This window comes from Borostomias antarcticus (genome assembly GCF_949987555.1).
Source record: "Borostomias antarcticus genome assembly, chromosome: 22".
Lineage (NCBI taxonomy): Eukaryota > Metazoa > Chordata > Actinopteri > Stomiiformes > Stomiidae > Borostomias > Borostomias antarcticus.
Window position 1 is genome coordinate 5,774,815 of NC_140255.1, and position 26,731 is coordinate 5,801,545.

The window sequence follows — 26,731 nt, forward strand, 5'->3', positions numbered from 1 at the left end:
GATATTGAGCCTCACTGTAATGTAAGTATAGTAGCCTACAATGGCAAAACAGCAGGTATCAGTATTATATCTTTAAGGTACATGCTCAGCACCTGTTGCTACAGTAGCTGCATGGAGGCTGTTTTAATTCTGATAGCCAATCCCCTCCTCTGACATCTTCAGCAGGTACAGATAGGTTCACTAGTAAACGCTGCAGTGGGTTGACCTGAACGCTCATAACTCTGTTCATGTGTATCTGTGCTCTGTCAGGTCATGTCACATGTGATGTGTCTATCTGCACTACATTGTCTGCTAAATTACTAATGTTATGTAATGCAGTGTTATAGTATGCATGACACAATAATAATAAAAAAACAAACATTCATTCATTCATTCATTGTATAAATGAAGCTCCTCACGGAAAGTTGGTTTGTTTGAATTGAGCTATTCTATTTATTTACAACTAGGACAACGATGCTGTACTCTGTCCTTCAGATCAAACCTCTTCCTATACGGGGCTGAACGGACTGGGTCTAAAGCATCTCTCACATACAGCATCTCTCACAACATCTCTCACATACAACATCTCTCACAACATCTCTCACATACAGCATCTCTCACAACATCTCTCACATACAACATCTCTCACATACAGCATCTCTCACATACAACATCTCTCACATACAACATCTCTCACATACAACATCTCTCACATACAACATCTCTCACATACAACATCTCTCACAACATCTCTCACAACATCTCTCACATACAGCATCTCTCACAACATCTCTCAAATCTCTCACATACAACATCTCTCAAATCTCTCACATACATCTCTTAAATACAACATATCTTACATACATCTCACATACAGAATATCTCACACATAATCTCTTACAGCATCTATTACATACAACATCTCTTACATACAACAATTCTTATGGATCTAAAAAAAGTCATGAAAGGTTTGGCTGCCGATTGGTGCAGTGGCTCATCATGTAACAACGTTCCGGTCGAACCTCATGGGCCGTCGTCTTAGTTTCTGCACTGCAGCTTGGGAATGCGAAGTTCAATGCCACTAACACATGCAATGTAGGATATTTGTATCTTAAGTCAGCGTACTCCTGTACAGTTCCATCGGTACAGTCTAGCTAGCCTGGTGCTCCCTGGTGATGGGTCCAGTCTAGCTAGCCTGGTGCTCCCTGGTGATGGGTCCAGTCTAGCTAGCCTGGTGCTCCCTGGTGATGGGTCCAGTCTAGCTAGCCTGGTGCTCCCTGGTGATGGGTCCAGTCTAGCTAGCCTGGTGCTCCCTGGTGATGGGTCCAGTCTAGCTAGCCTGGTGCTCCATCCACACCTGCTGCAGCTGCAGAGACTCTCCGATGTGGATCTTCTGGTGCCTCTTCAGGTTCTCCCCGCGGCTGAAGCTCTTGCCACACTGGCTGCAGTAGTAGGGCTTCTCCCCCGTGTGCACCCTCTTGTGCTTCTTCAGGTCTCCCGCCTGCCGGAAGCTCCGCCCACACTGCAGACAGCCGTAGGGCTTCTCCCCGGTGTGGCAGCGCTGGTGGATGCGCAGGTTCCCCACCCTGCTGAAGGTCTTACCGCACACCAGACAGACGTGCGGCTCGTCCCTGCGGAAGTGCTGCTGCTGCTGCTGCCGGTGTTTCCTGACGTCTAGCGCCGCCCTGCTGTTCTTGGTGAAGCCGAACCTCCTTGACACGGCGCTGTGATTGGAGTGGAGGAGGACGAATCCGTAAGGCGACGCGCTCACTTGGGATTTCTGGGTAATGGCGGCGGTGGCGGCGTCCTGCCGGGTGGAGTTGCAGCTGAGGTCGACGCAGTCGTACGGTTGCAGGATGGTGGGTTGTTCTGTTGCTGTGGGTGTGTACTCCTCAGTCGACTCGGGTTCTGTTTTGATGACGGTTAAGTCCAACCCAAGCTGTGTGCTCAGCTGAGAAGTGCTCACAGGCGCAGGGGGTTGTGTGTTAGGTGTCGTAAAAGTTCCGGAGTCCGTATCGACGTCGCTTTTCACGCCACATGTGGTGCGGTGGGACGCACCCTCCTCATCGCGCTGCGTTTGGTCCTCGGGGAGGACCGCGGGAGGCTCCAGTTCCGCCAAGGTGAAGGAGCACTGTGAGTCTGCGTGCTCCAGCTCCAGCCCCAGCCTCAGCGCCAGGCTGTGCTCCTGTGTGAGGTCTGGTTTGATTGTCTGCATGGGCTCGGCCTCCTCCAGTCTCAGCCTCGGGCTCCAGGTGTGTTCTTGCTGCTGATCGACGGCTGCTCTCCCTCCTGAAGCGGGATGCGACACAGGGGTAGCAGCTGTGACACGAAGAGTAAAAAGGGTGGTTGGAATAAAGAACAAGTTGAAGTAGTGATTGACTGAAACGATTGAAAAGCCAGCCACCAAAAACACTGTCAACACATTAAAACTCGAACCCTCACCTGAACTCTCTTTCTTCAGCTGGTCCTGGAGTTCTTGCAGTTTTCTCTTCAGACTCTCGTTCTCTCTCTGGGTTCTGGCGGTCTTCTCCTGGTACTCCGACACCGTCTCCTTCACCACCTCCAGAACCTCATGCACCGCCACCGTCAGAAGTTTGGCCACGCGGGCGTTGAGACGCTCTAGTTTAGACATCCTGAAATGAACACCAAACATAATAATTCTGGAACTTGAGGGGCCTCAAGGGTCTTTATTGGTCACACGCGATCACACAACACACATGAGTGAGGGGCCACACACACACACACACACGTCTTCAGTGGTCGCCGGTGGAAATTGTTCCCTGAATTTCTCCCATCCCAAGCTGTCCTCCTCCAGGGGCAGTCAGGAGCAGTGGGCAGCCATCGTTCATGGCGCCTGGGGACCAAGTCCAAGTGCTCAGTCCAGGTCCTGGTCAGGCACCAGACTGAAGAGCATCTGTTCTTCTGCATGTATTTCATATTGGGAGGAAACCCTGGTGAACACAGGGAGAACATGCAAATCCCGCACAGAAAGGCCTGGAGACCTTCTTGTTGTGAGGCGACAGTAGGTACTGCGCCACCGTGCCGCACGTGAGCAATTTTGGGGTTCAGCGTCTTGCTCCCGGCACACTGCCAGGACCTGGGGTCGAGACGAGGACTAGCAATCAATCCCCAGCCATTACAATCATACACGATGCCATTTCCAGAAGTAAGTGGTGTGATGCTAAAGTTGCTCTACCCGGCCAGTTTGCAACCCACCCTTTGGGTAGCTGAGCCTGGGTGTGCAGTGAACGTTTACAGTTATCACTGGCTAGCTTACAGTCATAGGGTAGGGTTATATAGCCAGCTATTGACCTCTCTTGGTTATTGAATCTAGCTGTATAGCTATTTAATGGCACAAGTACAAACCAATTTGTAAGCCAACTTAGAACACTTTACTTAAATGCATGGTTACCTGTTATTGCCCTCGTATACCGTTGTCACTTTGTTTAACCCCAGGCGACTTTGTATTGGCAAGTAGTCCAGCTAGCCTGTTCCCAACTAGCCACACTCAACGTTAGCTAGCTAGCTAGCAGTAACTTATGCCAATCTGGCATACACCTTCAACAACAGTGCCAAAATATAAAATGAATGTTTAATTTCTAATCCGTAGCTGGGCAACTCCGCAAGCTCGGCTAATTAACAGGTTTTCTGGCTAGCTAGCTAAACAACAATAGCAACACGAAGCAGCTGTGACACAGAAGATAGTCAATATGATCACTTCCGGGAAGGCAGACACAGAGCTTCAAAATAAAAGCTCGTCAAAATGCATACAGTAGCAAATCTCATTCTATACACTTCTCCACACTTTAAGTGATAGAAAAGACAATACTGAAGTAATTTAATAATGTTTATTCAAATATTTTTTAACAGACCATAAATCACAGTATAAATATCGGCAAAAAAATCATAGACTACTTTGTTTCCTCATTCCAAAGTGATTAAGATGAAAACATTGGGACATTCTGCACATTTCTGCTACTCTACCTGGAGAGGTCTTGATGATTCTTGCTTGTATACAGAAACAGTGTAACGTTAAGTTTCAAATTCTAAAACAGTACAACTCAGTATATCATTTATTCTTCTAAAAAATAAAAAACGAATTTACAACGTGATAAATAAAAGTGTAAGACGTTCTAATAGTAATATACAGGCATTTTAAGCCAGTAAATCACCAGCGAACCCCATCCGATCACCCGACACTGACGTGCCTGACCATGTGGATTCTCTGGTGCTTCTTGAGATGACTGGACTGGCTGAAGGTCTTGCCGCACTGTGGGCAGCCGTAGGGCCGCTCCCCGGTGTGGACCCTCTTGTGCTTCTGCAGGTTCCCAGCGTGGCTGAAGCGCCGGCCGCAGTGCAGGCAGCAGTACGGCTTCTCCCCCGTGTGACACCGCTGGTGGATCCGCAGGTTCCCGATGCGGCTGAAGCTCTTCCCGCACACCATGCAGTTGTGGCACTCCTCGGGCCGGTTTGGGGGCCGGGCCCGGCGGATGTCCTGGACCAGCTCTGGGGGACACTCGAAGGGGAACGTGTCGACAAAGGTGTTGAGGCCCTCGGCATTGATGTAGTGCACCATGCCGTGCATGTCTGGCCGGTCCTGCATGAGCTCCAGCACGCCGTCGTTCTGTGTGCCGCTGCTGTCCGAGTCCCCGCACTCTAAGAACCGGTTCTGACCGGACAACTCTTGAGCAGCCGATTGTTGTAGTAGTAGTTCTGGTTCGGGTTCGGTTTTGATGGCGCCAGTGAACAAGGCCGGCTGAGCGGGGGAGCTGGGGCTGCTGGGAGTCACGGCGCTGGAGAACACGTGTCCCGACTGGCCGGAGTCCGCGTTCACGTCGTTCAGAGAGTGAGTCATATAGACAGTCAGAGCGGCGTCGGTCACCCGGGGCAGCCCCTCAGGAAGCTCTCTCCTGTGCTCGGCTAACATGAAGGTGACGTTGCACTCCGTCTCCGAGTCCGTGAAGTGGTCCAGCTCCACTGAGCTGTGCTCGTCCTCGGCTCTCAGCGCCCTCCTCTGTTTCTGGGCGAGCTCCGGCTTGTGGTCCTGCAGCGGGCAGGCCTGCCTCATGCATGGACGACATTCATCCTCTTCTGTTTTACCAAAAGAGATGGAGGGATCAGGATCGGGCTGAGGTTGAGCTGTAGAAGAGAGGCACAGTTGTTAATGTGACACATATTGAAATACTGTAGCTATGTGTTTTTATTTTAGACTCAGTACCGGGCAATGCCAAATCTCACCTTCACTCTCTTTCTTCAGCCTGTCCTGGAGTTCTTGCAGTTTTCTCTTCAGACTCTCGTTCTCTCTCTGGGTTCTGGCGGTCTTCTCCTGGTACTCCGACACCGTCTCCTTCACCACCTCCAGAACCTCATGCACGGCCACAGTCAGCAATTTTGCCACACGGGCGTTCAAGCGCTCGATCTTCGACATAGTTCACAAAATCCTAAACGTACAAATAATGCTTTGTAGTTGAGAAAGTACAATCGACAGCTAATCGTCTGGCTGCGGTCGGCTTGAACGCTAACCGAAAACCGAGGTGGCTGATTGTTATCTCAGTCACATTACCCAGCTAACGTTAGCTAACCTACGCTAGCTAACGTTAGACTACGTGGTTTATTCACAATTTCACCGATATGGGATGCTATCTAGATAACGAGGAGAGTCCGAACTCTTCTCCCGCTGAACACGGATGTGCCTAGCTAGCGTACTGGCTGAAAACAGTTGTCTATTGTCTGGTATTGTTGTTTGGTATCAGTCGGTTGATAGCGAATGCTAACGTTAGTTAACTGCACACCCAAATGTTTTGATGTTGCCAGGCTTCGTCATCTCCGCTATTTGGCGTAACAGCCCGGTGCTCCATGGTATATTCACTGATCTATAACAACTCCGGACAAAGTCAACGTGATGTGAGCGCCGATCATTCGTGCTCTTTATTAGGTAGCGGTGCACCTCGGATTCCCTTCCGACGTCTCACTTCCTGTCTCCTGAAGCCGGCCTATCTAGTTACCGGTTAACTACAAAATAAAAGCATGCGACTTTCATTACAAATCAAACGTTTACCCAAAAGATACTGTAGCTTTTATGTACATATAGCCTACTTGTGTATATGTAATATAATAATAATAACAACAACAACAATAATAATAATAAAATAATATTTATTATTATTATTACTACTTATATAACACAACTGCATGAAATTACCCTGTATTACCCTACACTGAAAGAGGTTGAATTTATTTCCAGTAGATCCATTTTGCAGAGGTAGATGTAGGGATGCAGTGATCTAATCTGACGCATAACCATCTGGCAACTTTCTGTTGGAAACTGTTTGGAAAAGGGCAGGCACTTTCAAAAATACTTGGCAGGTGATAGGCTGAGAAAGAGGTCCGCACAACAGTTGCTCCTTAAGTGTTTACTGAGTAGGAAAAAAAGTACAACGTTTCGACCCATGGTAGGTCTCCCCACACTGTCCAGCACCAGGTAGATGTGCTTAGCAACCTTCTTTCAAAAGGTGATTGCCTGAACCATCTGTCTAACCCTCTATCATGCGCTAACTTCAACTGCTTCTCGCTGTCGTCACACCTAAACCCGCCCAGCGTAGCTGTTTGTATTTCAAATTCCTCAGAACCAAAGCTGATTGGCGAGATCGTTTTCTGATCTGGCACCAATGGCTATCTATGGATACCCAGACTGATTTGCAGTAGAAACTGAATGTGAGCTCACAAGCTCAGGATGATCTGACGATGCTAGAGGTGATCAAGCAGTACAGAAAAATGCATTTTCAGTGCAAACATTTTAATAGACTAGAGTGGTTAAAGGACATACCGGTCTAAATATGATTTAATCTCCTAAAACTAGTCACCCAATGTATATCACATTAACGCAATCCATTTTCTGAAGTAAAGCTCACATAAAAAAGATATTTGCATTTTCATGTTTTACTTACATTTCAAAATGTAAGGTGCAGGTGTTCAACAGATTCAAACGAAAATAATATATAAAATTAAAACTACTGAAAATTATTTAAAACTAACTGGGGCGAGTTTGTCAGCGCAACGAGGGAAAAATTAAAAAATGTTTCAAAGCCATCACGTTCAACTTTTGAAATGTAAGTAAAACGTGAAAAATACAAATATCATTTAGCGTTTAGCATTTTGCTTCAGAAAATGGATTGCGGTAATGTGATATACATTTGGTGACTAGTTTAAGGAGATCAAATCATATTTAGACCAGTATGGTTCTTTAATATATGTTTACACATTGTCTTTACACTCATTTACAAAAGAACCTTCTCCCAAATGTTAAGAGGATGTAAGAGGAACAACAAAGCAGGAAAAAACACAACATGGTCAGAAAAAATTCCAACATCATGCATGGCATCATCAACTTTAAATAACACAATTAGCTTTAGAATGGAAATATTAGTCAGACTCTGAAGCTAAACGAACAGATGTGTTCTGTCAATCAAAATTCTCCACTAGGCTATAGAAACACTGTCCAGTCAATGTGAATTTGATACCATATAACACCTCACATTCACAGAATAATACAGCTCTATGTGTTCTACAGGAGAAGCCCCACCTCATCATAAGGCCCAATCCCTTAGCCCTAGCCCACGGCCCTACCCCTACATTTAGCACATTCACGCGTAGGGTAGTGTGTCCCATTCCTCTCAGCTTCTAGGGCTAGGGGGCATATCGAGGGCTAGTGGACGTTCAAGCAGCCCTCCAAATCCAGGATTTTCAGATGCTGACTTGAAACCAAGGGGTTGATGAAAACTCACACAATGCTTTGCGAACCGAGGCAGTGATATGAAACATAGCTGCCGGTGCTGTGAAAAAAAACATAGAAAAGAAGCCCGATATCTTCACAAATAATCATAAAAAATTGTAAAATCCATGGAATAATTTAGTTTAATGTAGATGACATTGACAACTGTATTTTTAAATTGTTTCCTCATAGCGCTGACAAACTCGCCCCAGTTAGTAGAACTCCTGCACTATTTTCTTTAATCCACCTACGCTAGATTCTCTACCCAGCATTCCTAGCAACGGCTACCATGTAAACAGGAAGAAGACAGACCGTTGGCATAGGCTGTGCAAAGAGGGTTTAAACGAAAATAATAACTATTGAAAATTATTTAGGGGCGAGTTTGTCAGAGCAAGGAGAGAACAAATTAAAAATATGTTTTAAAGCCATCACATTCAACTTTTGAAATGTAAGTAAAACGCAAAAATGCATATATCTTTTGACGTGTGACTAGTTTAAGGAAATCAAATCATGTTTAGACCGGTATGGTCCTTTAACAGCCGATGTTAACAGGCTTGCTTACTGTACTATTGATTAATCTGTCTTGTTCTGTCCTGAAATCAGTCAGATTTGTCACTATAATAGTAATCATACCGTAATATCCCAGGGACTCCACAGAAAAATCAAGGAACTAATACAATTCCGATTGCAGACGTAGCGAGTGGTGTCCCATTTCTTAGGGAAAGATTTCAAACCCTACCTCTTGTGGCTCCGTTCTGAAGGGCCACTACCCAGTCGAGGGCACTCCAAAACTAGGGGCTAGGGCTAAGGGGGAGTATTGGGATTGGGCCTAGGTGAGTAAGCTGATGTTTTTTAAAATTACTGGAGTGACTGAATCTTTTCCCACACTGGGCACAGCCGTAGGGCCTCTCGCCAGTGTGGTAGCGCTGGTGTATTTTCAGGTATCCCGATTGGCTGAAGCGCTTCCCGCAGATGGAGCAGCAGTAGGGCTTCTCCCCAGTGTGGACCCTCTTGTGTTTGGTGAAGTCACCCGCGTGGCTGAAGCCCCGGCCGCAGATCGGGCAGCAGTAGCGTTTCTCCCGGCCGAGCTGCCGCTGGAATATTCTCAAACCGCCCGCCCCCCCGAAAGACGTCCAGCACTTTAGAACCCTGTGCTGCTGGTTGTAGTCATTCCCGTGTGTGTGATCTGTACCGCCCTCCAAAGAGGCAATATCCCCCACAGCCATCTGCCCCTGGGACTCGGTCCGGACCGGGGGAAAGAACAGCTGTTGGTGGGACCCCGAGTTCTCTGGAAGGGGCCCTTGGCAGAGCGCACTGGGGCCAGAGCCTGTGCCGTCGTAGAAATGCCTTGGCATCGAGTGCGCCGCATACTCCGTCATTCCAGGTTCTGTCTTGATGTCGTCGATAGTCAGGGGTGGATCGTATGGGAGACAGGAGCTGCCGGGCGGGAGATGGTTCTGTGTCGGTTCTGGCAACGGCAGGTTCAGAGCGCCAGGGCTCCGCTCTGTGTTGGGGTCTGGGTCTGCGCGGTGGTGTGGCGCGGACGTCTCCGGCTGCTGGTCCGTCTGAGACGCTCCCAGCCCACCTGCTGCTGAACTGGCTGGAGCCTGGCTTCTCTTCAGAGGGTCTGAGACTTGACGATAAACACCTTCGTGAGGCTCCGCAGAGAGGATCACTGTGATCTCGTCATCGGAGGAGATGAGCTTGATGTCGTCGTCCTCCGGCTGCTCTCGCTTCCAGGGGAACTCCCCTCCCGAGCCGTCTTCACCAGGGACAGTCAACTTCACAGATCCTGTAAACACAGGCGCCACTGTTAAGTGTCGAGGAAAGAGAGGAAGCTAAAGTTAAACAAATGTAAGACTTTTAGCAGCACTCACCCGGGTTGTGTCTCTGTAGCCTGTCCTGGAGTTCTCTGAGTTTTCTCTTCAGACTCTCGTTCTCTCTCTGGGTTCTGGCGGTCTTGTCCTGGTACTCCGACACCGTCTCCTTCACCACCTCCAGAACCTCATGCACCGCCACACTCAGAAGTTTGGCCACGCGGGCGTTCATTCTCTCTACTTTAGACATTCTCTCTACTTTAGACATCCTCTCTACTTTAGATATCCTCTCGACTGACAGCTACATCAAATTGAGGCAAAATGTTCCTCTTTTCTAGATAGATACGCAGATTAGGCAGTAATACACGGTTCGACGGCTGACGTGGGCAACAGAATGTGGTTCTTACCTAAGGTTAGACCACGGTCTATACAAATATTTGTTTACAAACGAACCGTTACATTTCCCATGTAAAGCATATGACGTGAAACATTGTTTCCGCGTTGTTCCACTCGTCTTCGGCAGCGGATACAATGTTGCTGGCAAATTCAGTCCAATTGTGTTCTTTCTATTCTAATTCACCCTCGCTATATTCTAGTTTGGCGTCAAAAACACCCAGCTAGCGCCTCCGGCTTTGTTGACAAAGGTGGGACCATTCTTCGTCAAACACGGGGGAAGACTTTACTAAAACACCGTCCACTTCCTCTTCTTCGGGCCACGCAGTAACTGAATGGCTTGTGTTAGCTGTGTTAGCACCATCTACCGGCTATGACATGTATCGAGGATGAAAATAAAATCCTGATGAACATTGACCAGATTCACCATCGTTGACTAAAAGAACAAATTCAAAAGTAGGTGTCCACTTAGTGAAAGCTGTCACGGAGATACAGCAATACAGATATCAGTGTGTATTATACATATTGTATGTATATATCCTATATTTTATGCATACTGTATATATTTATTGTGCCATATTATTTATGTTCCCTCCGACTCTACTCTCTAACCTGTGCTGTTCACAGCATAGATTAAAGTTCATCATATGTTGTCATTCCTCACTTTATTCATCTTTGGGTAGTCAATAAAGCACAAAGCAGGGAATACGAGTAACAGAGACAATATATTGTAAAATATTGTTTTCTGGCTGTCACAACATTAGATTGTATATTCACAAACATGAAAAGTGCATGAAAACAGCATTAGGAGAGGTGTATAATTCCTCTTTTTGGCAAGAACTAAATGTACAAAAAAAACACATTCAAGCAACAACAAACTTTTTGTTCAAGAAACATAGAACAATACATGGCCATTTCTTCCAATGCTTTTTTCTGTGCCACCTTAGAAAGTCGATCGCTACTCAATGCCAACGTTACATCTGCAGTCTCAACCTCAGGGTTCCTTCTCCAATATGACGTCGTCAAACAGGCTGAGCAGGTTCTTTGGTTCAAAGCAGGGTCGGGGGAGGGCTTCGTCTCTGACCCATTTGGCCCCGGGGAGCTGAGAGGAGCGTGTGGAGCTTGAGGGCGGGCTGAGGGCCTCCATGGAGGGGTCGGTCAGCCCCGGGCTGGGGGGGGATCCGGGGTCTATGGGGCTCAAGCTGGGGGTGAGCGTGTGGCGGGAGCGGGTGGAGCTGACGCTGGATTGGGGGGGTGTGAGGCTGCGTACGGGCGTGTGGGTGCGGGGAGAGGAGCAGGATGGGGGGGGGGTGAGGCCGCGTACGGGCGTGTGGGTGCGGGGAGAGGAGCAGGATGGGGGGGGGGTGAGGCCGCGTACGGGCGTGTGGGCACGGGGAGAGGAGCAGGATGGGGGGCCAGCAGGACGGAGCTCGGGATGGGCCGGGTTGGGCAGAGGGGTAGAGCTGCTTCCCACAGACAGCCTGGACTTCACTCTGTTCAATGAGGGATTGGAAGAGGGGTGACTTTTACAATTAGACCACATCAAAATATATTTTCCCTAAACTATCTGATCTGTGTGAATCCTATTGACAATAGGCCTAATCACAGCCACTATGACTAGTAGTGTCAACAAATACACAGTAAACACACACACACACACACACACAAAAAAAAAACACACACACACACACAAACACAAACACACACATATATCGCAAGAGAGGAGCTGTGACGGAGTCTAGTGTACCTGTGAGAGAAGGTGGGGGAGTGCTCCGGACCCAGGACAAACAGGTCCTCCAGGCTGCCTGAGTCAGTGTGCATGGCGCTGAGGGGCAGGGTGAGCTCGCTCTCCCAGGCATGCTTGGGAGGGGTGGAGGGGGGCATGGCCGTCCAGCGAGACAGGAACGGCAAGCTGAGACGGGAGACGAGCCCCCAACCAGAGGACACCACCAGCTAGGAGAGAGGAGGAGGTGGTTACAGTATGGAGAACTGGCTCCTACCGACTGGACATCAAATCCAGATATCCAGGTATAAGGGCACATTGAGATAAACAGTGACAATACACACTACAACACATTTGATCACACTTTTTATGTACTTAACTTGGTGGAGTTGGAGTGTAAGAACTGTAGGCAGGGCTCTAAGCTAACATTTTTCACTAGGAGCACATGTGCTCCTAAATGAAAAAATGTAGGAGCACAGAAAGAAATTTAGGAGCGCAACGAAAAATGTTAAATAACACATTTTTATTTGCAACACACATATTAGGCCTACTGCCAACAACAATAAACAATAATAACCTGCTCACCTACCTGCTCAATAACTCTGGGAGGAGTTCGGAGAAACCATGGAGAAGGACTTTCGGTCGGCACCAAAGTGTTTCTGGAAGACCTCAACTGAGGAGGTTTTTGAGCATTGGAAGGAGCACTTTGAGGAACTCCTGAACCCGACTAATCCACCCTCTACGATCGAGGCAGAGCCGGAAGATGATGGGGGGGTCATCGTCAATTTCCCTGGAGGAGGTCACTGAGGTAGTCAAACAACTCCACAGTGGCAAAGCCCCAGGGACTGATGAGATCCATCCAGAAATGCTGAAGGCGCTGGGTGTTGAGGGGCTGTCTTGGTTGACATGCCTCTTTAACATTGCGTGGAAGTCCGGGTCAGTGCCAAAGGAGTGGCAGACTGTGGTGGTGGTCCCAATATTTAAAAAAGGGGACCAGAGGGTGTGTGCCAATTATAGAGGCATCACATTACTCAGCCTCCCAGGGAAAGTGTACTCCAAGGTGCTGGAAAGGAGGGTCCGGCCGATAGTCAAACCTTGGATCGAAGAGGAACAATGCGGATTTCGTCCTGGTCGTGGAACCACCGACCAGCTCTTCACTCTCGCAAGGATCTTGGAAGGGGCTTGGGAGTTTACCAAACATGTCTACATGTGTTTTGTGGACTTGGAGAAGGCTTACGACCGGGTCCCTCGAGAGGTCTTGTGGACGGCTATGAGGGAGTATGGGGTGAGGGGATCCCTACTTGGGGCCATCCAATCCCTGTACACCCAGAGCGAGAGCTGTGTCCGTGTCCTCGGCAGTAAGTCGTCTTCCTTTCCGGTGGCGGTTGGCCTCCCCCAGGGCTGCGCTTTGTCACCAATCCTGTTTGTGATTTTCATGGCCAGGATATCGAGGCGTAGTCGTGCGGAGGTGGGTTTGCAGTTTGGTGAGCTGGGGATCACGACGCTGTTATTTGCAGATGATGTGGTCCTGATGGCATCATCTGCCTGCGACCTCCAGCTAGATAGATAGATAGGTTCGTAACTGAGTGTGAAGCGGCTGGGATGAGAATCAGAATCATCTAAGTCTGAGGCCATGGTTCTCAGGAAATGAGTCCTTACCCCAAGTGAAGGAGTTCAAGTATCTGGGGGTCTTGTTCACGAGTGAGGGAACCATGGAGAGGGAGTTTGGCCGGAGAATTGGAGCAGCTTGTGCAGTTCTGCAGTCGCTTTACCGCACTGTTGTGACGAAAAGAGAGCTGAGCCAAAAGGCAAAGCTCTCGGTCTATCTTCGTCCCCACCCTCACCTATGGTCATGAAGGATGGGTCATGACCGAAAGAACAAGATCACGGATACAAGCGGCCGAAATGAGTTTTCTCCGGAGGGTGGCTGGGGTCTCCCTGAGAGATCGGGTGAGAAGTTCAGTCATCTGGGAGAGACTCGGAGTAGAGTCGCTGCTCCTTTGCGTCGAAAGGAGCCAGTTGAGGTGGTTCGGGTATCTAGTGAGGATGCCTCCTGGGCGCCTCCCTAGGGAGGTGTTCCAGGCGTGTCCGGCTGGGAGGAGGGTCCGGCCCAGGACCCAGGACTAGGTGGCGGGATTACATCTCCGCACTGGCCTGGGAGCGGCTTAAGATTCCCCAGGCAGAGCTGGTTGATTCTGCCAGGGAAAGGGATGTCTGGGGCTGGAACTGCTGCCTCGACCCGGGATAAGCGGATGAAGATGGATGGATGGAACCTGCTCACCATAGGAGCTCTCATCCTCTCCTACTATACTATTCCCACACACTTCATCAGGTGCATTGGTCCTAATGAAGACTATGGCCCAATCCCAATCCCCCCCTTAGCCCTAGCCCTTACCCCTACATTTTGCACGTTCACGCGTAGGGTAGTGTGTCCCATTCCTTTTAGCTTCTAGGGCTAGAGGGCACATCGAGGGCTCGTGGACGTTCAAACAGCCCTCCAAAACGAGGGTTTTCAGATGCTGACTCGAAACCGAGGGGTAGATGAAAATTCAAACAATTCTTTGCGAACTTAGGCAGGGATAGGAAACATAGCTGCCGGTGCCGTGAAAAAAACATGGGAAGAAAGCCCAATATCTTTGCAAATAACCATTAAAAAACAGTAAAATCCATGGAAAAGCTTAGTTTAATGTAGATGCAAAGGAAAATGTCATTGGCATTTCAGAAAACAATCGCTTTTTACGATGTCAACGGCAATTCATTGTATTTTGATGTGGATCCAGTAAGTGCAATTTTGAATCTAACCGAATCAATAGAAATTTGTGTAAACAACTATTTTTGACTGACAGTTGATTCGACTCCCCCCGGGCCTCACCGAATTCCTCTCTCTCCTTGGTTCCACTTTGCCGGGCAAAGTACGATTGAATGGGCTTCATTTCTTCATTTTGTTAACGTTATTGGCAGGGGCATTTGGCGTCTGCACAGTCGTTTTTCTCTCTTCAACTTTCCCGCTGTTCAAATCTGTATGAGTGAGGGCAGCTGAGCTGTCATCGCACATCATCACGAGAGTTCTCCGCGTTGCAGGTTGCAGTCGTGGGACTTGTAATAAAAAACTAGAAAGTACATTTCCTTGAGAAAATGTGAGGTGGGCTAGCTGCTGCAGCTGTATGTAACAGCTATTGCTAGTATTACCATGGACCGGGCAATCTCCATGCACCCAACGGCGAAGACAGTGTGTCTCTAGCCCATTCAGGGCCTGTGGCGTGGTGGTGAGACTCCGCCCCCTCAGGTCAGAGCCTGTCGTGGACAGTGTATCCCTCTCCGGGCCAACCACCTGCCCCCACCGGTGAAGACCGTGTGTCTCTAGGCCACTCTGGGGCTGAGTTGTGGGGCCCATGGCATGGATAGTGGGGTGGTGCCGAGACTCCGCCCCTTCAGGTAGGGCTGGGTATCATTTCAAAAATTACAATACCAGTACCCTTAAAGTGATGCTGATACCAATTGAATACTTCAATCGATACTTTGAATTTCTTTTTTGCATTTTTTCCATTCCATAACCATCATGTGAATGGAATCATTCAGTTGTGTAAAATGCCATCAATCCTCCTACATTCAAATAATTTTTACAAGAATACATTTTGAAAGAACACATTTTTTAGTCATCCGTGACCTTGCAGCTAATGTGAACGGTGTGTCAAGGCTACTGCTGGGGGTGGAAACATCAGCAGCAGTGGTTGTGGTGGTAGTAGGCCTAGGGGGGTCTTTACATTAAGCATAACATTAGTTAATAACGTTAGCCTAAACACATTTCGCTGCTACAGAAGTTAAAACTACCACTAAGTAACCAATGCACTAAGCAATGCATTACAGTAGGGTTGCTAATGCTAGCTAGCTAGGTAATGGGGGAAATCCGCGTTTTTATGCATTTATTTTTACCACACGCCATAGGTGTGTAGTATAACCATACCTTTGAGCGTTTTGGTGGCATTACCTCAGCGTGCTAAACTGTGTCAACAACTCGCAGTTGCAGTCGATTTCACCAGACAGATTGTAGCCGTCTGCCGTAATGGGCCAATCACGCGTCGCATTAAAACGCTTGCGGTGATTGGACCATATTACAACGTGTATAAGCATTTTAATGTGACGCATGATTGGCCCATATTACGTCTTTTTTTCCTAGATCTCAATACAAAAAGGATCAAATGAAGTATTGGTTTGACTGAAGACGTTTCGATACTACTTGGTATCAGTTTGTTTCAATCTAGTACTACAAGGTATCGAGTACCAATACCCAGCACTACCTTCAGGTCAGAGCTGGTCACAGACTGTGTACCCCTTTCTGGGCCACCCACTTTCCCCCACCGGTGAGGACTGTGTGTCTCTAGCCCACTCAGGGGCTGAGTTGTGGGGCCCGTGGCGTGGACAGTGGCGTGGTGGCAAGACTAAGGTTCTGTAATATAATACTTAAATAATTTAATCTTAACTATGTTGTAATACAAAAAGGTTCCACAGATTTTTGCTTGAATAATTTAGCTTCAAATAGGTCTTGCTTCATAAATTGGGCTTAGGTGTGTGTACCTTTAAGATACCTACCAGCTGTGAACTGTCACCATAGCAACCACAGCACAGCAGCTACAGCACCAAAGCACAGAACACACAGAATTCACTGACTCCATACGTTTCAATGGGGAGCACAGTTGCCGAACAAATCATCACATAGCGAAAACTGTAAGTCACACAGCTTAGATACTTACATTGTACGAATCAGCACAGTTGTGTGAACATTTCGATATATAATATGTGTATGAGCTGTTAAAACTGTAGGTATAGCGACAAGTTAGAAAAGGAGTAAAAATGCAAAATTAGCAGCTCCAAAGTTAGAGTGCGTTACCATACGTTTCAATGGGGAGCGCAGTTGCCGAATAAATCGTCATACAGAGTCACACAGCTTAGATACTTACATTGTACGAATCAGCACAGTTGTGTGAACATTTTAATATATAATATGTGTGTGAGCGTTCCAAACTGTAGGAGTGCCAGCAGTTTGTATATTTTGAATATTTTCAAAGCAACAGCTGCCACCACTCTAAAATCAAAGTTTCTGAACATTCCAAAAGCAGTTTCAATGGGACAAAAAATTGTAAAAGTTAAATTTCTAAAAAAAAAAAAAAAAAATCTGAATGGATCCGTTAAAGAGCTAAACATCATGAAAATTTTAAAGTCTGAATGAAGTTTCTAGCACAAGGTATGAAGTAGTAGTTAAGGAGACAAAAACTGGGGAGAATAAGAAAGAAAGAAAGAAAGAAAGAAAGAGAAAGAAATAGTGGGAATATCACAAGTTGGGCTAGCTTCTACAAGCTAGCCCACCTAATTAAAAAAGTTGTGGGACTTGTAGTTTTGTATATGGGTGCGCGAAACTTTGACTCTAGTTTGATCCAATTTGCAATGGATTTATTTTAGGCGTAAAATGTGAGTGAAATGGTTGAAAACAGTACTTGCACAGTGTGCTCCTAAATGATTTTTTCTGATCGCACAAAACTATTTTTAGTCGCAAATGCGAGTAAAATGGTCGCACCCTAGAGCCCTGGTGAGTACTAAGGTGAAGGCAGGTAAGAGTTGGGCTGGCTGGGTTTACCTGGCAGAGAGACAGCAGGGTGAGCAGGGTCTCCTGGAGGAGCAGGGAGACGCGCCTCCTCCAGCGGCGCCTCCTGACCGAGGGGTGGGCCAGCAGCTGGGGCACCGTGGCCCGGAGGGCCGGCTCTGGGGCCAACATCATCTGCAGCACCGCCCGCAGCTCGCCTGACAAGGCTAGGGAGGGGCCAAGGAGACACAAACATGGCGGCCAGATTACGCTTTCAAAGATGGCACTGACACCCACAAAACACATGGCGAAAAGCAGTGTTACCTGTAGTTTTAACAAGAAATGTAGATTTAGTTTTATTCAGTCTTTTGACTAAAATTCGATTTAGTTTTTGTCATATTTTAGTAATCTGAATTGTTTTCATTTTAGTTGACTAAATCTACAGTAGATTTAAGAATCAAATGGGTTTAGCGTAATGCATTATTTAAAAATTTCTCTAGAATTTCCAAACTCATCTACTCCTGGAGGAAACGTATATTAGACTGATGGACAAAGCTACTGAATTACATTTCTATGTGCTCTCCCTGCCTGTGTTCCATGTGTTTTAAGCGTGAGCCACGACTTTCACAGAAATCTCAGCATTCTGATTGGATCTCTTCTAGGGATGCAAACAATCAATCGAAAATCAATTCATTGATCGTTAAGGATTTGTTCGAGCACGTGAAATGTACTAGATCTACTATTAAACGTGGTAGCGAAGCAGCCATCTCAGGAGAAATGCAGAGAAATCAACAGCAGCATATTTTGAAAAATGAAGTGGTCCAAGCAAAGCATTGTGTGGGACCACTTCGAAAAGAAAGGACAAGAAGCCACTTGCAAATATTGTGATGCCGTGTACACGTACAACACGACAACAACAGTTGAAGAACGTTCAGTTGAAGAACGTTCACTGAGATAAGCTGGCTCTCCTCCTCGTCTCACCTGCAGCAAACCATCGGCTCAGTGTTTGCGAGGAGCTGTGACGCGCAGAAGGCAGAGAAAAATAACCCAGTCCGTCCGTAATAAAGCGTTGATTAAGAAAAAAAAACGTTGGTATTGTTTGGAAATTTGGGTATTTTAATTACAATTAATTGATTGATTGTCAACATTACCAATGATCGATTCAGGGACGTGCCTACAGTTTGTAACCCTAATCTCTTCCCACATCACAAACATTTTCATGTAGTTTTGATTTGGTCATAGTTTTTGTCATCATTAATTAGTTTTTATTTAGTTATCTCGTGACGATAACTAAATAAAGGTTGTTGACCAATAATTTTCGTCGACGAAATTAACACTGGGTCAAATGACCGTTCTCAACACTGAAAGAAAACAAAACACTGTTGTTTTGAGCCAGGTGAAGCAAAGAGAACTCAACTGTCCGACGACGTTAACCAGCAGGCGCACACAAAGCCAGCGGTTCTCACCGTTAGTGAACTCTGAAGGAAGGACACCCTGCCGGAGCTGCTGCCAGCCCTCTCCTCCTTTAGGAACCTCCATGTTGCACACCAGCTCCAGCATGGACACCCCCAGACTGACAGGGACGAGAGACAAGAGACCACAGCCATGTCTCTTATCATGCATACCATTCACGTACAGTGCATGTTTGTACATATAAAACGTCTGAATACAATCTTGTCTGAGTGCAAATTTAAAAGAAAGGTATTGCAGTTGGTTCTCTGTGCTCAAGACACTTTAGGTGATCCTAACGTAGTTAAGCACCTGAACACATCGGCGGCAGAGCTGTAGTCCCCCCTCAGCAGCTCGGGGGCCATGTATCTGGGGTCTCCCTCCTGGACGTCCTCCCTGTTCCTCCCTGGGCGTGGGTCTGCCTCCTCCCTCCCCCTGTCCTCCTCCCCCTCCCTCCCCCCCGAGCCCGGCCCCGTGTCCTGGAGCTTCAGCAGCAGCCCGAAGTCCCCCAGTTTGAGGCGCCCGGAGCGGGTGAGGAACACGTTGGCGGGCTTGAGGTCCAGGTGGGCGTAGCCCCGGGAGTGCAGGTGGTGCAGGGCGGAGAGGAGGTCACATAAGTAGGCCCAGGCAGCAGACTCGTCTATGGGGGCACCACCAGCATGAGGCTTTATCCATGATACTGTACATCAACATCGTTTACATCACCTGACTTTCAGCAATATCAACTTGGAGACATTATACAGTAGTGAAACAGACATATACGCTTTTCAGACACCTCAGGTGCTTAGATCAGCACCTCAGGTTACTGACCTGTACACATAATCCAATCTAGACGGTTCTTAACACAGCCAAGACTGCTTTAACACAGTACGAATGCTAACCAGGGCTGTACCAGTCAGGACCCCCCTCCCCCTGGCACGGACTGCCTGACCTGGGCCGGTGGGCTGGGCTTCGGAGTGCAGCAGCAGGCTGGTGCAGCACAGCTCCGTCTGGATGTACAGCCGGCCGCCCTCCTCCCAGGCCGCCACGAAGTCCAGGATGTGGGGGTGCGGACACAGCCGCTCGTGGCTCCTGGCCTCGCGGACACTGCGCTTCCTCTCGCCGTGGCCACGGAAGCGCTGGACCGAGCGCTTGACGGCATAGTGCCGGCGGTCATGGTGACTCAGGACCTGGGGGTCACAGAAAAGCAGAGTTCTGAAGGGGCGGTCGTGGAGACTCAGGACCTGGGGTTCACAGAGTAGCAGAGTTCTGAAGGCTTTATTTCAGCCTCTGTACTCAACCACCAAGGCATACCAAGGCATACCATACTGTGCAGACTGTAAAGCAAAAAAACATCTTTAAATGAACACGCCAACTTATGGGGAAATTAGCTTATTTGCCACCCCCCCCAGAGCTGACTGATCAGAAGATACAGTACATACCCTTCTCTTCTCTGTGCATGCAGTAGGAAGCATTGAGACCAGTTAGCCTAGCTTAGTGCAATCACTGGAAGTGGATTTGAAACATTAGCTCTAACAGGTCTCAATGCTTCCTACTGCACGCACAACGAAGAGAATATTGATCTTCTTAGCTTACTCTGTGGAAGATGGCAAATACGCTAATTTCCCCAAAAGTTGCCATATTCCTTTAAATCTCCTATGTGATATCGTTGATATGGCTGGATGGGCCTCTAGGGCCAGTGGATTTAATAGTAACGTTATCTACTGTGTTCCTTCGTGGCACATTTTATTTGAGTCTTCCTAACACCTCTCACCTTGTAGACCTCTCCAAAGGAGCCCCTCCCCAGCAAGCCCAGGTTGGTGAAGCACTGGCTGAAGTAGGACTGTTGTCTGCTGGGGTCGTACAGTGCTGCTGGGGGAGGGGTCTGGATGAGGGAGCGGGACAGGGGTTGCCAGGGGGACGGGGGCCGCTGGGGGAACACCCGGCTTACAGGTGGGCAGCCCTTAGACGGGGGGCGCGGGGGCAGGGAGAAGGAGAGGAGGGTGGGAGGCGAGAGGGACGAGGAGGAGGCCGAGGACGAGGAGAAAGGGAGGCGGCGCTTCTTGAGAGAGAAGGACTGCTCGGCCTGGGGGAAGTGAGCCGGAACTGGGAGAGGGGTGGTGGCCATTTTGGTTTCCATAGAGACAGACATGATGAGCCAGGATTGGAGGCAGTTCCGGACTACACCCCGTAGAGAACGGCAGAGATAATTCCTGCAAAAGCAGGAGATTCTGAGCTGAAAAATAGAAGAATACCAACATAACTAGTGAATGAACTAACCAGCTATAGCTACCTACACTAGTTACTGTTAAACTATGTTGTTCTTTCACAGTATGGCGTAGGAGAGATAAGAAAAAAAGGTCACTCTCGTCAACATGACGGTCTCATCTCATTATTGGAAGAACATGCATGTTAGTATAGCGAGCTAGTTAGCTAACGTAGCCTTAATGTTGTGAGACCCAGTCTGCTGAAGCGTGCCACTCATTTTGCTTGACAGCTGCATACGTACAAACTGGTAGTTAATAGAAAACTAACGTTAGACAGTGGGATTCACATACTTACTCATGCAGCAAGGTGCTTAACTGTTATATATTCCGAGACAGACATTTATTCAGGAGAGACATTATGTCAAGCTAGGTAAGGTAATGTTAGCTAGTGCTAGCTAAACAACTTTAGTCTTAACGTTTACATGTATTAGCGAGCAAGTCCGCGAGTCTCCCCTAACGTTACCCAGCTGGCAAAGGTTAACGCTAGCAAGATTGTTGGCCTATCTTAGCCGTAGTGTTTCAAGTTAAAACTCAGCAGAAAAGTTTCCAAGTTCCGTTGTTTAGATAAATGTTGCTCCGTCGTTAGTCCTCGCGCGACCGGACTGCACACGCCTTTCAAAACAGCTCGCGCCAAATTCCCACCATGTTGCGCAGTGCGGCTGCGCAGTGCGCACCTGTCGTTGGTGAATACATCCTCGCGCAGCTGCCGGTCACACCGCTCGCGCTGCAGCCGCAGTGCAGTCTGGGGCTTATGGTGGTGAGGCGACTGGCGTAACTAGCTAGAAAACCTCTTGAAATGGTGAGTTTTTCGTTAAATGTGGCTAAATTTAGAAATAGTTTCCGACCGTTATAGACAATTATAACGGTCTTATAAATAAAAGTGTTATTGAGCTGTTGCTCTTCGTTTGCTCAATAACAACCAGCTAGCTGGCGATTGCTAGCTAGTGCTAGCTGGCTAACTAACCAAACCCGTTGTCTTGCTAACAACAATCTACCAATCAGCAGATAGATAATTGTGGTTTATCTGACTTTTATCAGACATTTTACACATTATTTGCTTCTCTGATTGAACCAGTAATTAAATATGCTTTCTTCTTGCTAGCTGATAGCCTAGCTAGTTGACTTGATGTTTCGCCAATGAACAGATGGTAGCCAGCTAGCAAGCTACATGATATGATGGCCCTAAGGGAGGGTAGCTGACTTGCTCGCCAGTCATCATTGCTGAGCAAACAAACATGACCAACACTGGTAAAGACAGGTTAAACAACAGCGACTGTTGTCTTGCAGACCTGCAAACTTGTCACCTTTTGGCTACAGTCACCTTTTTTATGTTAACCATGGTAGTTTCAGTGAATCTAGAGGGTTTTAGTTTTGTATGTCCTCACCTTTTTCACTACTTCAGAGTTTGCAGGTCTGGTCTTGCTATAACGTTAGGCTATGTAGCAGCCGCGATGACACCGGTAGGCACTTATTGATCTCCGCAGTTCCTGAAAGTAATAACTCATGATAAATCATCTTATTGACATTCAGTTGGACACCACGTTGGATTAAAAAGTTCAGCGTGTCCTGCCAGTGTTGTTCTGTCAGGGCCTTGCTGTGTGTTGTCATGACACAAGCCTCCCTCATCCTCTCCCAGGACGTGTTCCTGATGATTCGGCGTCAGAAGGCCACCATCTTCACCGACGCCAAGGAGTCCACCACCGTGTACGAGCTGAAGCGCATAGTGGCGGGCATTCTGAAGAGGGCGCCAGAGGACCAGAGGCTCTTCAAGGTATCTTTGAGATGTCCCACTTCTACCACAGTCAGATGCGGGGTGTCCCTCCCCACCTTTTGCTGTTGTCTTCACATGGAAGTGAAACTATTAGCTGTGTATAACCATGAGCTATACATTTCCATCAGCATTTCTGCCATAAACTAGCCCTTCTCAGTCCTGTTGTCGCATTACGCTCGCTCATGCCAGACAACAGTCCTTTCCAGCTCCATTCACTTCGCCGTCAAAATAAATTGATGTCAGCCTATTTAGGAGAGGCGCTCATATTTACAAGTGTCAGATAAACATGAAACTTCACTTACCTAAGCAAAAGGGTCTATTTAAACAAATGCTGGGTTTTGAAGCCTCTGCGCTACCATTAAATAACTTATTTAGACGCGTTCTGTCCGAGTGAAATTATTTTTCCTTATGTTGACATTGTTCCAATCCTTCCCCTGCCAGGATGACCAGCTGCTAGAGGACAGCAGAACCCTGGGGGACTCTGGCTTCACCAACCAGACGGCCCGGCCCCAGGCTCCGGCCACCGTAGGACTGGCCTTCCGCATCGGAGGTGAGTCTGCCCTCCTCTCCTGGACCTGAACAGCCTCACCTTCAGACTGGGCTCACTACAAACCTGTTTGGCCTTTTGAAAAGCAGGTCCTGTTTCAGTCATTTTCTGCTCTCGCTGAACCCTCCTCAGGGCTGTCCAACCCTCTGGCCAGTGTTCAGACTGGCTGGTGTTCAGGCTAACATCTCGCTGAACCCTCCTCAGGGCTGTCCAACCCTCTGGCCAGTGTTCAGACTGGCTGGTGTTCAGGCTAACATCTCGCTGAACCCTCCTCAGGGCTGTCCAACCCTCTGGCCAGTGTTCAGACTGGCTGGTGTTCAGGCTAACATCTCGCTGAACCCTCCTCAGGGCTGTCCAACCCTCTGGCCAGTGTTCAGACTGGCTGGTGTTCAGGCTAACATCTTGCTGAACCCTCCTCAGAGCTGTCCAACCCTCTGGCTGGTGTTCAGGCTAACATCTTGCTGGACCCTCCTCAGGGCTGTCCAACCCTCTGGCCAGTGTTCAGACTAGCGTCGCACTGACACAAGGCTTTCTCTCATGATGCCTTGTGTTGAGGCTTATTTCAGCTAGTTGACACGATTCTCCCTTAACTGTGTTGATAGAAGTCACCTAACTTTGCTATAGCAGTGGTGTTGTCATTCTCTGAATGCCATGTGTGTCCAGGGTCATATTGGAAGTTGTGGTTATTCAAACATAGTTGAGTCTCTATCTAGTTTAATAAGATAAGATAGATACTTTATTGATCTCCCTAGAGGGAACTTTGTCATCCTCTGCCTCTTAACCCTCTTTTCTGTCCCCCCCCCCCCCCCTCAGATGACATGTTCGAGCAGCTGCTGGTGGAGGCGTTCTCCAGCCCTCCAGAGCTCCCTGACGTCATGAAGCCTCAGGACTCCGCCAGCACTGCCAACGAGCAGGCCGTGCAGTGATGGAGGGATGGGGAGAGGAGGAGGGAGGGATGGTGCTGTCTGGAGAAACAGCCCAGAGTTGATGGCTGGGAAGGTAGAGGATGTGTGCTGTTAATCTGGGTTGATTTAAGAGAATGTGATCGGACATCTGAGGCAACTGAACCAGTCCATATCCATGTTCCCTTCTCCAGCTTAACCCAGCGAGCTCGCCCCCCCCCCCCCCCCCCGCCTCCCTCTTCTGGCTGTACACCCCAACCGGCTCAGACACATTCGGATGAGTGACAGTGTGTTGGTTTTGAGAGTGTGACTGTGTGTGTGTGTGTGTGTGTGTGCGTTTAGATTATTATAATTATTATCACTGTTATTCTTATTCTAAAATATGGAGGTGTTTGTGTGTCACAAACAATGTGTTGGCAGATACGTGCATGGGATAGGGGTTCTCTCTGGAACCCGGCATGGGATAGGGGTTCTCTCTGGAACCCTGCTAACTGCATGATGAAGCCCAGTTGTGATAGAAGAAGGGGAGGAGGAAAGAGACACCAGCTGAGCGACGCCAAGACCGCCCTCCGCCAGAGAGCCTCTCAGCCTGAATGAGAACCTCTTGTCCGTGTTCCCCAGCTCTGTTCTCTGGCCTGGCGTTCCAGTGTGTGTGTGTGTGTGAATAGATCTCTGGTTCCTCACCTCGGCCCGGAAGAGAGTCAGCCTCCTTTACACTGTAAGATCAATTCTGTTCTATTTTTCATGACTTTAGGATTAGTCGTTTTGAGAGTCTAGTTTCATTTTCAGCTGTTCTGTTTTGTTGCACACACCAAAAGCAGGGAGGGACTCCTGGCGAACAAGGACAACAAGTCGGTTGAGGACATCATTCTGATTATGTGCTTGTTTTAAAAACAGACTTCCAGGACAGTATGACAGTATTGGGCTCTGGGTCTTGGAGGTGGACAAGGCGTACTTCACAACGCTTCACAAAAACTGTGACAACGCATTTCCCCCGATAACATGAACATAGCCTGTAACTGTGAGCTTAATAAAGTTTTTTTCTTTTTTACAAATCGTTTCTTCTGTTTTTCAAAAAACATTTTTACCGTGTAACAGATAGAATGATAATATTATTACCATGTAACAAATAGAATGGTAGCATTATTACAATGTAACATGTATTTAAAGTCGCACTGAAACGGACGTTTGAGTTCATCCAACTTCTGTAGTTTGACGTATTTCCGACGTAAACAAGCTATGAGGGTGGGACATATGTTTAGAGGAATTTGATTGGAACATTGACAAGTGGACGGGTTTTAAGAACTTTAGACAGATTCGATAGAAGGATAGCGTTGATTGACGGGTGGATGTCGTGAGATTATTGGCCTAAAATCTAAAATACCTGTTGTCGTCATTGCACGTGACCTACCGTTTTCCAGGAAGTAAGAAATTATATACTTTGATTTAAGATTACAACAAAATATTTGGCATACATCGTTGAATAGGTGAACACTATGACCAATTATGTGAACCAAAATGGGACAGAATGCTTTTTTCATTTCATTGCGACTTTAAGCAATAAACCACGAGAGGCCGTGTGTTATACAGTGATTTTATAACAGCTAGGGGGCGTTGTTAGGCACGAAGCGGAGTGCCTAAAACCGCCCTAGCTGTTATAAAATCACTAACACACGGCCTCGAGTGGTTTATTGCTTTTATACAACGGTTACTACAGCTATTAGTGAAAATAAACACAGCAATATAAAATATGAACATTTATTCAAAACGAAGCATCATTATTCCCTAAATTCCGCCGAGCAAAATAGTTCCTCTAACAAAAAGGTTGCCAAGCAACAGATGCATTGGATGGAATGATCAGTTGTTTTGAAAAAACACAATAATAGTCCGATAATGCATTGGATCAAATGGGAGGCGCATTAATACTGAAAATGGAATGATATGCGGTCCCAGGTGTGTGTTACAAAGTATTTTAACACGGTTTCCAGCCAATCAGAATCAAGAACTAGAACTAACCGTTGTATAAAGAATGATAACATCATTACAATGTACCATAAATAGAATGATAACACTATTACCACTACCCGTACACAGAGAAGCCTTTGCTCACACACAAAGGCGCTCAGTGGATCATTTAAGCCCATCCATCCATCCATCCATCCATCCATCCATCATTTAAGCCATAGATGGTAAATCAATGGTCTACAAGATGTTTGGTGTCGTGCCCAAGATACAATGGATTCGGTGGGGGAATTCCCTGATTAGGAACTAACGAGGTTAGAACAGGGAGCAACAAGTAGACCTGCACTAACTCCTTATGGATCGAGTTCGACTTGCCTGGCATACATAGCCTAGCCTACATGTGTTAGCTGTAGAATCAAATTGGATGTAATCCCTTAAACAATGTTTATCCCGCATTGGCATGAATATGAAAGACACTGAAAATGATTTGTACAAATACATAAATACCGCTTCATGTCATTACAGTAGTTTGGCGTTCACCACAAATCCGCAGTTTTCTCTCCCAAATATGGCCTAGGAATGTCTTGAGGTGA

General features: G+C 47.5%; 5 protein-coding genes across 9 annotated transcripts; 1 reads left to right on the forward strand and 4 right to left on the reverse strand.

The window, feature by feature from the left end:
• Positions 1 to 548: 548 nt before the first annotated feature.
• On the reverse strand, positions 549 to 3,554 carry LOC311324069 (uncharacterized protein). 2 transcript variants are annotated; one of them, XR_014630975.1, is made up of 4 exons: positions 3,392 to 3,554; positions 2,422 to 2,612; positions 620 to 2,298; positions 549 to 579 (listed from the first exon to the last, which is right to left on the reverse strand). XR_014630975.1 is itself a non-coding variant. In XM_084456448.1 (3 exons), exons 2-3 carry the CDS (start codon positions 2,609 to 2,611, stop codon positions 1,310 to 1,312), a joined length of 1,179 nt encoding a protein of 392 aa, XP_084312574.1. In that variant the 5' UTR covers position 2,612; positions 3,392 to 3,554; the 3' UTR covers positions 558 to 1,309. The 2 variants fall into 2 exon arrangements, 1 of the variants encoding a protein (XP_084312574.1); XM_084456448.1 differs by having other exon boundaries at positions 558 to 2,298.
• Positions 3,555 to 3,956: 402 nt separating this feature from the next.
• LOC311324188 (uncharacterized protein) lies at positions 3,957 to 5,407 on the reverse strand (the record flags this gene model as incomplete). The annotated part of the gene is made up of 2 exons (XM_084456589.1): positions 3,957 to 5,118; positions 5,218 to 5,407. 2 exons carry the CDS (start codon positions 5,405 to 5,407, stop codon positions 4,169 to 4,171), a joined length of 1,140 nt encoding a protein of 379 aa, XP_084312715.1. The 3' UTR covers positions 3,957 to 4,168.
• Positions 5,408 to 6,653: 1,246 nt separating this feature from the next.
• LOC311324120 (uncharacterized protein) lies at positions 6,654 to 10,155 on the reverse strand. Its single transcript, XM_084456524.1, has 2 exons — positions 9,628 to 10,155; positions 6,654 to 9,542 (listed from the first exon to the last, which is right to left on the reverse strand). Exons 1-2 carry the CDS (start codon positions 9,833 to 9,835, stop codon positions 8,542 to 8,544), a joined length of 1,209 nt encoding a protein of 402 aa, XP_084312650.1. The 5' UTR covers positions 9,836 to 10,155; the 3' UTR covers positions 6,654 to 8,541.
• A 799-nt stretch (positions 10,156 to 10,954) lies between these two features.
• On the reverse strand, positions 10,955 to 20,841 carry pkmyt1 (protein kinase, membrane associated tyrosine/threonine 1; the record flags this gene model as incomplete). Its single annotated transcript, XM_084456590.1, has 7 exons — positions 10,955 to 11,453; positions 11,708 to 11,913; positions 17,316 to 17,488; positions 18,728 to 18,834; positions 19,023 to 19,350; positions 19,642 to 19,879; positions 20,464 to 20,841. The coding sequence occupies 7 exons, from the start codon at positions 20,839 to 20,841 to the stop codon at positions 10,955 to 10,957; spliced, it is 1,929 nt and encodes a 642-aa protein (XP_084312716.1).
• An 837-nt stretch (positions 20,842 to 21,678) lies between these two features.
• Positions 21,679 to 25,199, forward strand: LOC311324083 (elongin-B-like). Of its 4 annotated transcripts, none has more exons than XR_014630976.1 (5): positions 21,679 to 21,755; positions 22,593 to 22,727; positions 23,169 to 23,277; positions 24,088 to 24,894; positions 25,074 to 25,199. XR_014630976.1 is itself a non-coding variant. In XM_084456466.1 (4 exons), the coding sequence occupies exons 1-4, from the start codon at positions 21,753 to 21,755 to the stop codon at positions 24,198 to 24,200; spliced, it is 360 nt and encodes a 119-aa protein (XP_084312592.1). In that variant the 5' UTR covers positions 21,679 to 21,752; the 3' UTR covers positions 24,201 to 25,196. The 4 variants fall into 4 exon arrangements, 1 of the variants encoding a protein (XP_084312592.1); XR_014630977.1 differs by having other exon boundaries at positions 24,998 to 25,196; XR_014630978.1 differs by having other exon boundaries at positions 24,088 to 24,273; positions 24,597 to 25,196.
• Positions 25,200 to 26,731: the final 1,532 nt, after the last annotated feature.

Bases quoted from the DNA above. Each gene is read 5' to 3' on its own strand.
- LOC311324069 (XM_084456448.1), bottom strand. From the start codon at position 2,611: ATGTCTAAACTAGAGCGTCTCAACGCCCGCGTGGCCAAACTTCTGACG. The intron at 2,299-2,421 runs GTGAGGGTTCGA...TTCGTGTCACAG, and splicing joins GCTGAAGAAAGAGAGTTCAG to CTGCTACCCCTGTGTCGCAT.
- LOC311324120 (XM_084456524.1), bottom strand. From the start codon at position 9,835: ATGTCTAAAGTAGAGAGAATGTCTAAAGTAGAGAGAATGAACGCCCGC. The intron at 9,543-9,627 runs GTGAGTGCTGCT...CTGTGTTTACAG, and splicing joins GCTACAGAGACACAACCCGG to GATCTGTGAAGTTGACTGTC.
- LOC311324083 (XM_084456466.1), top strand. The intron at 22,728-23,168 runs GTATCTTTGAGA...TTCCCCTGCCAG, and splicing joins AGGACCAGAGGCTCTTCAAG to GATGACCAGCTGCTAGAGGA. The intron at 23,278-24,087 runs GTGAGTCTGCCC...CCCCCCCCTCAG, and splicing joins ACTGGCCTTCCGCATCGGAG to ATGACATGTTCGAGCAGCTG.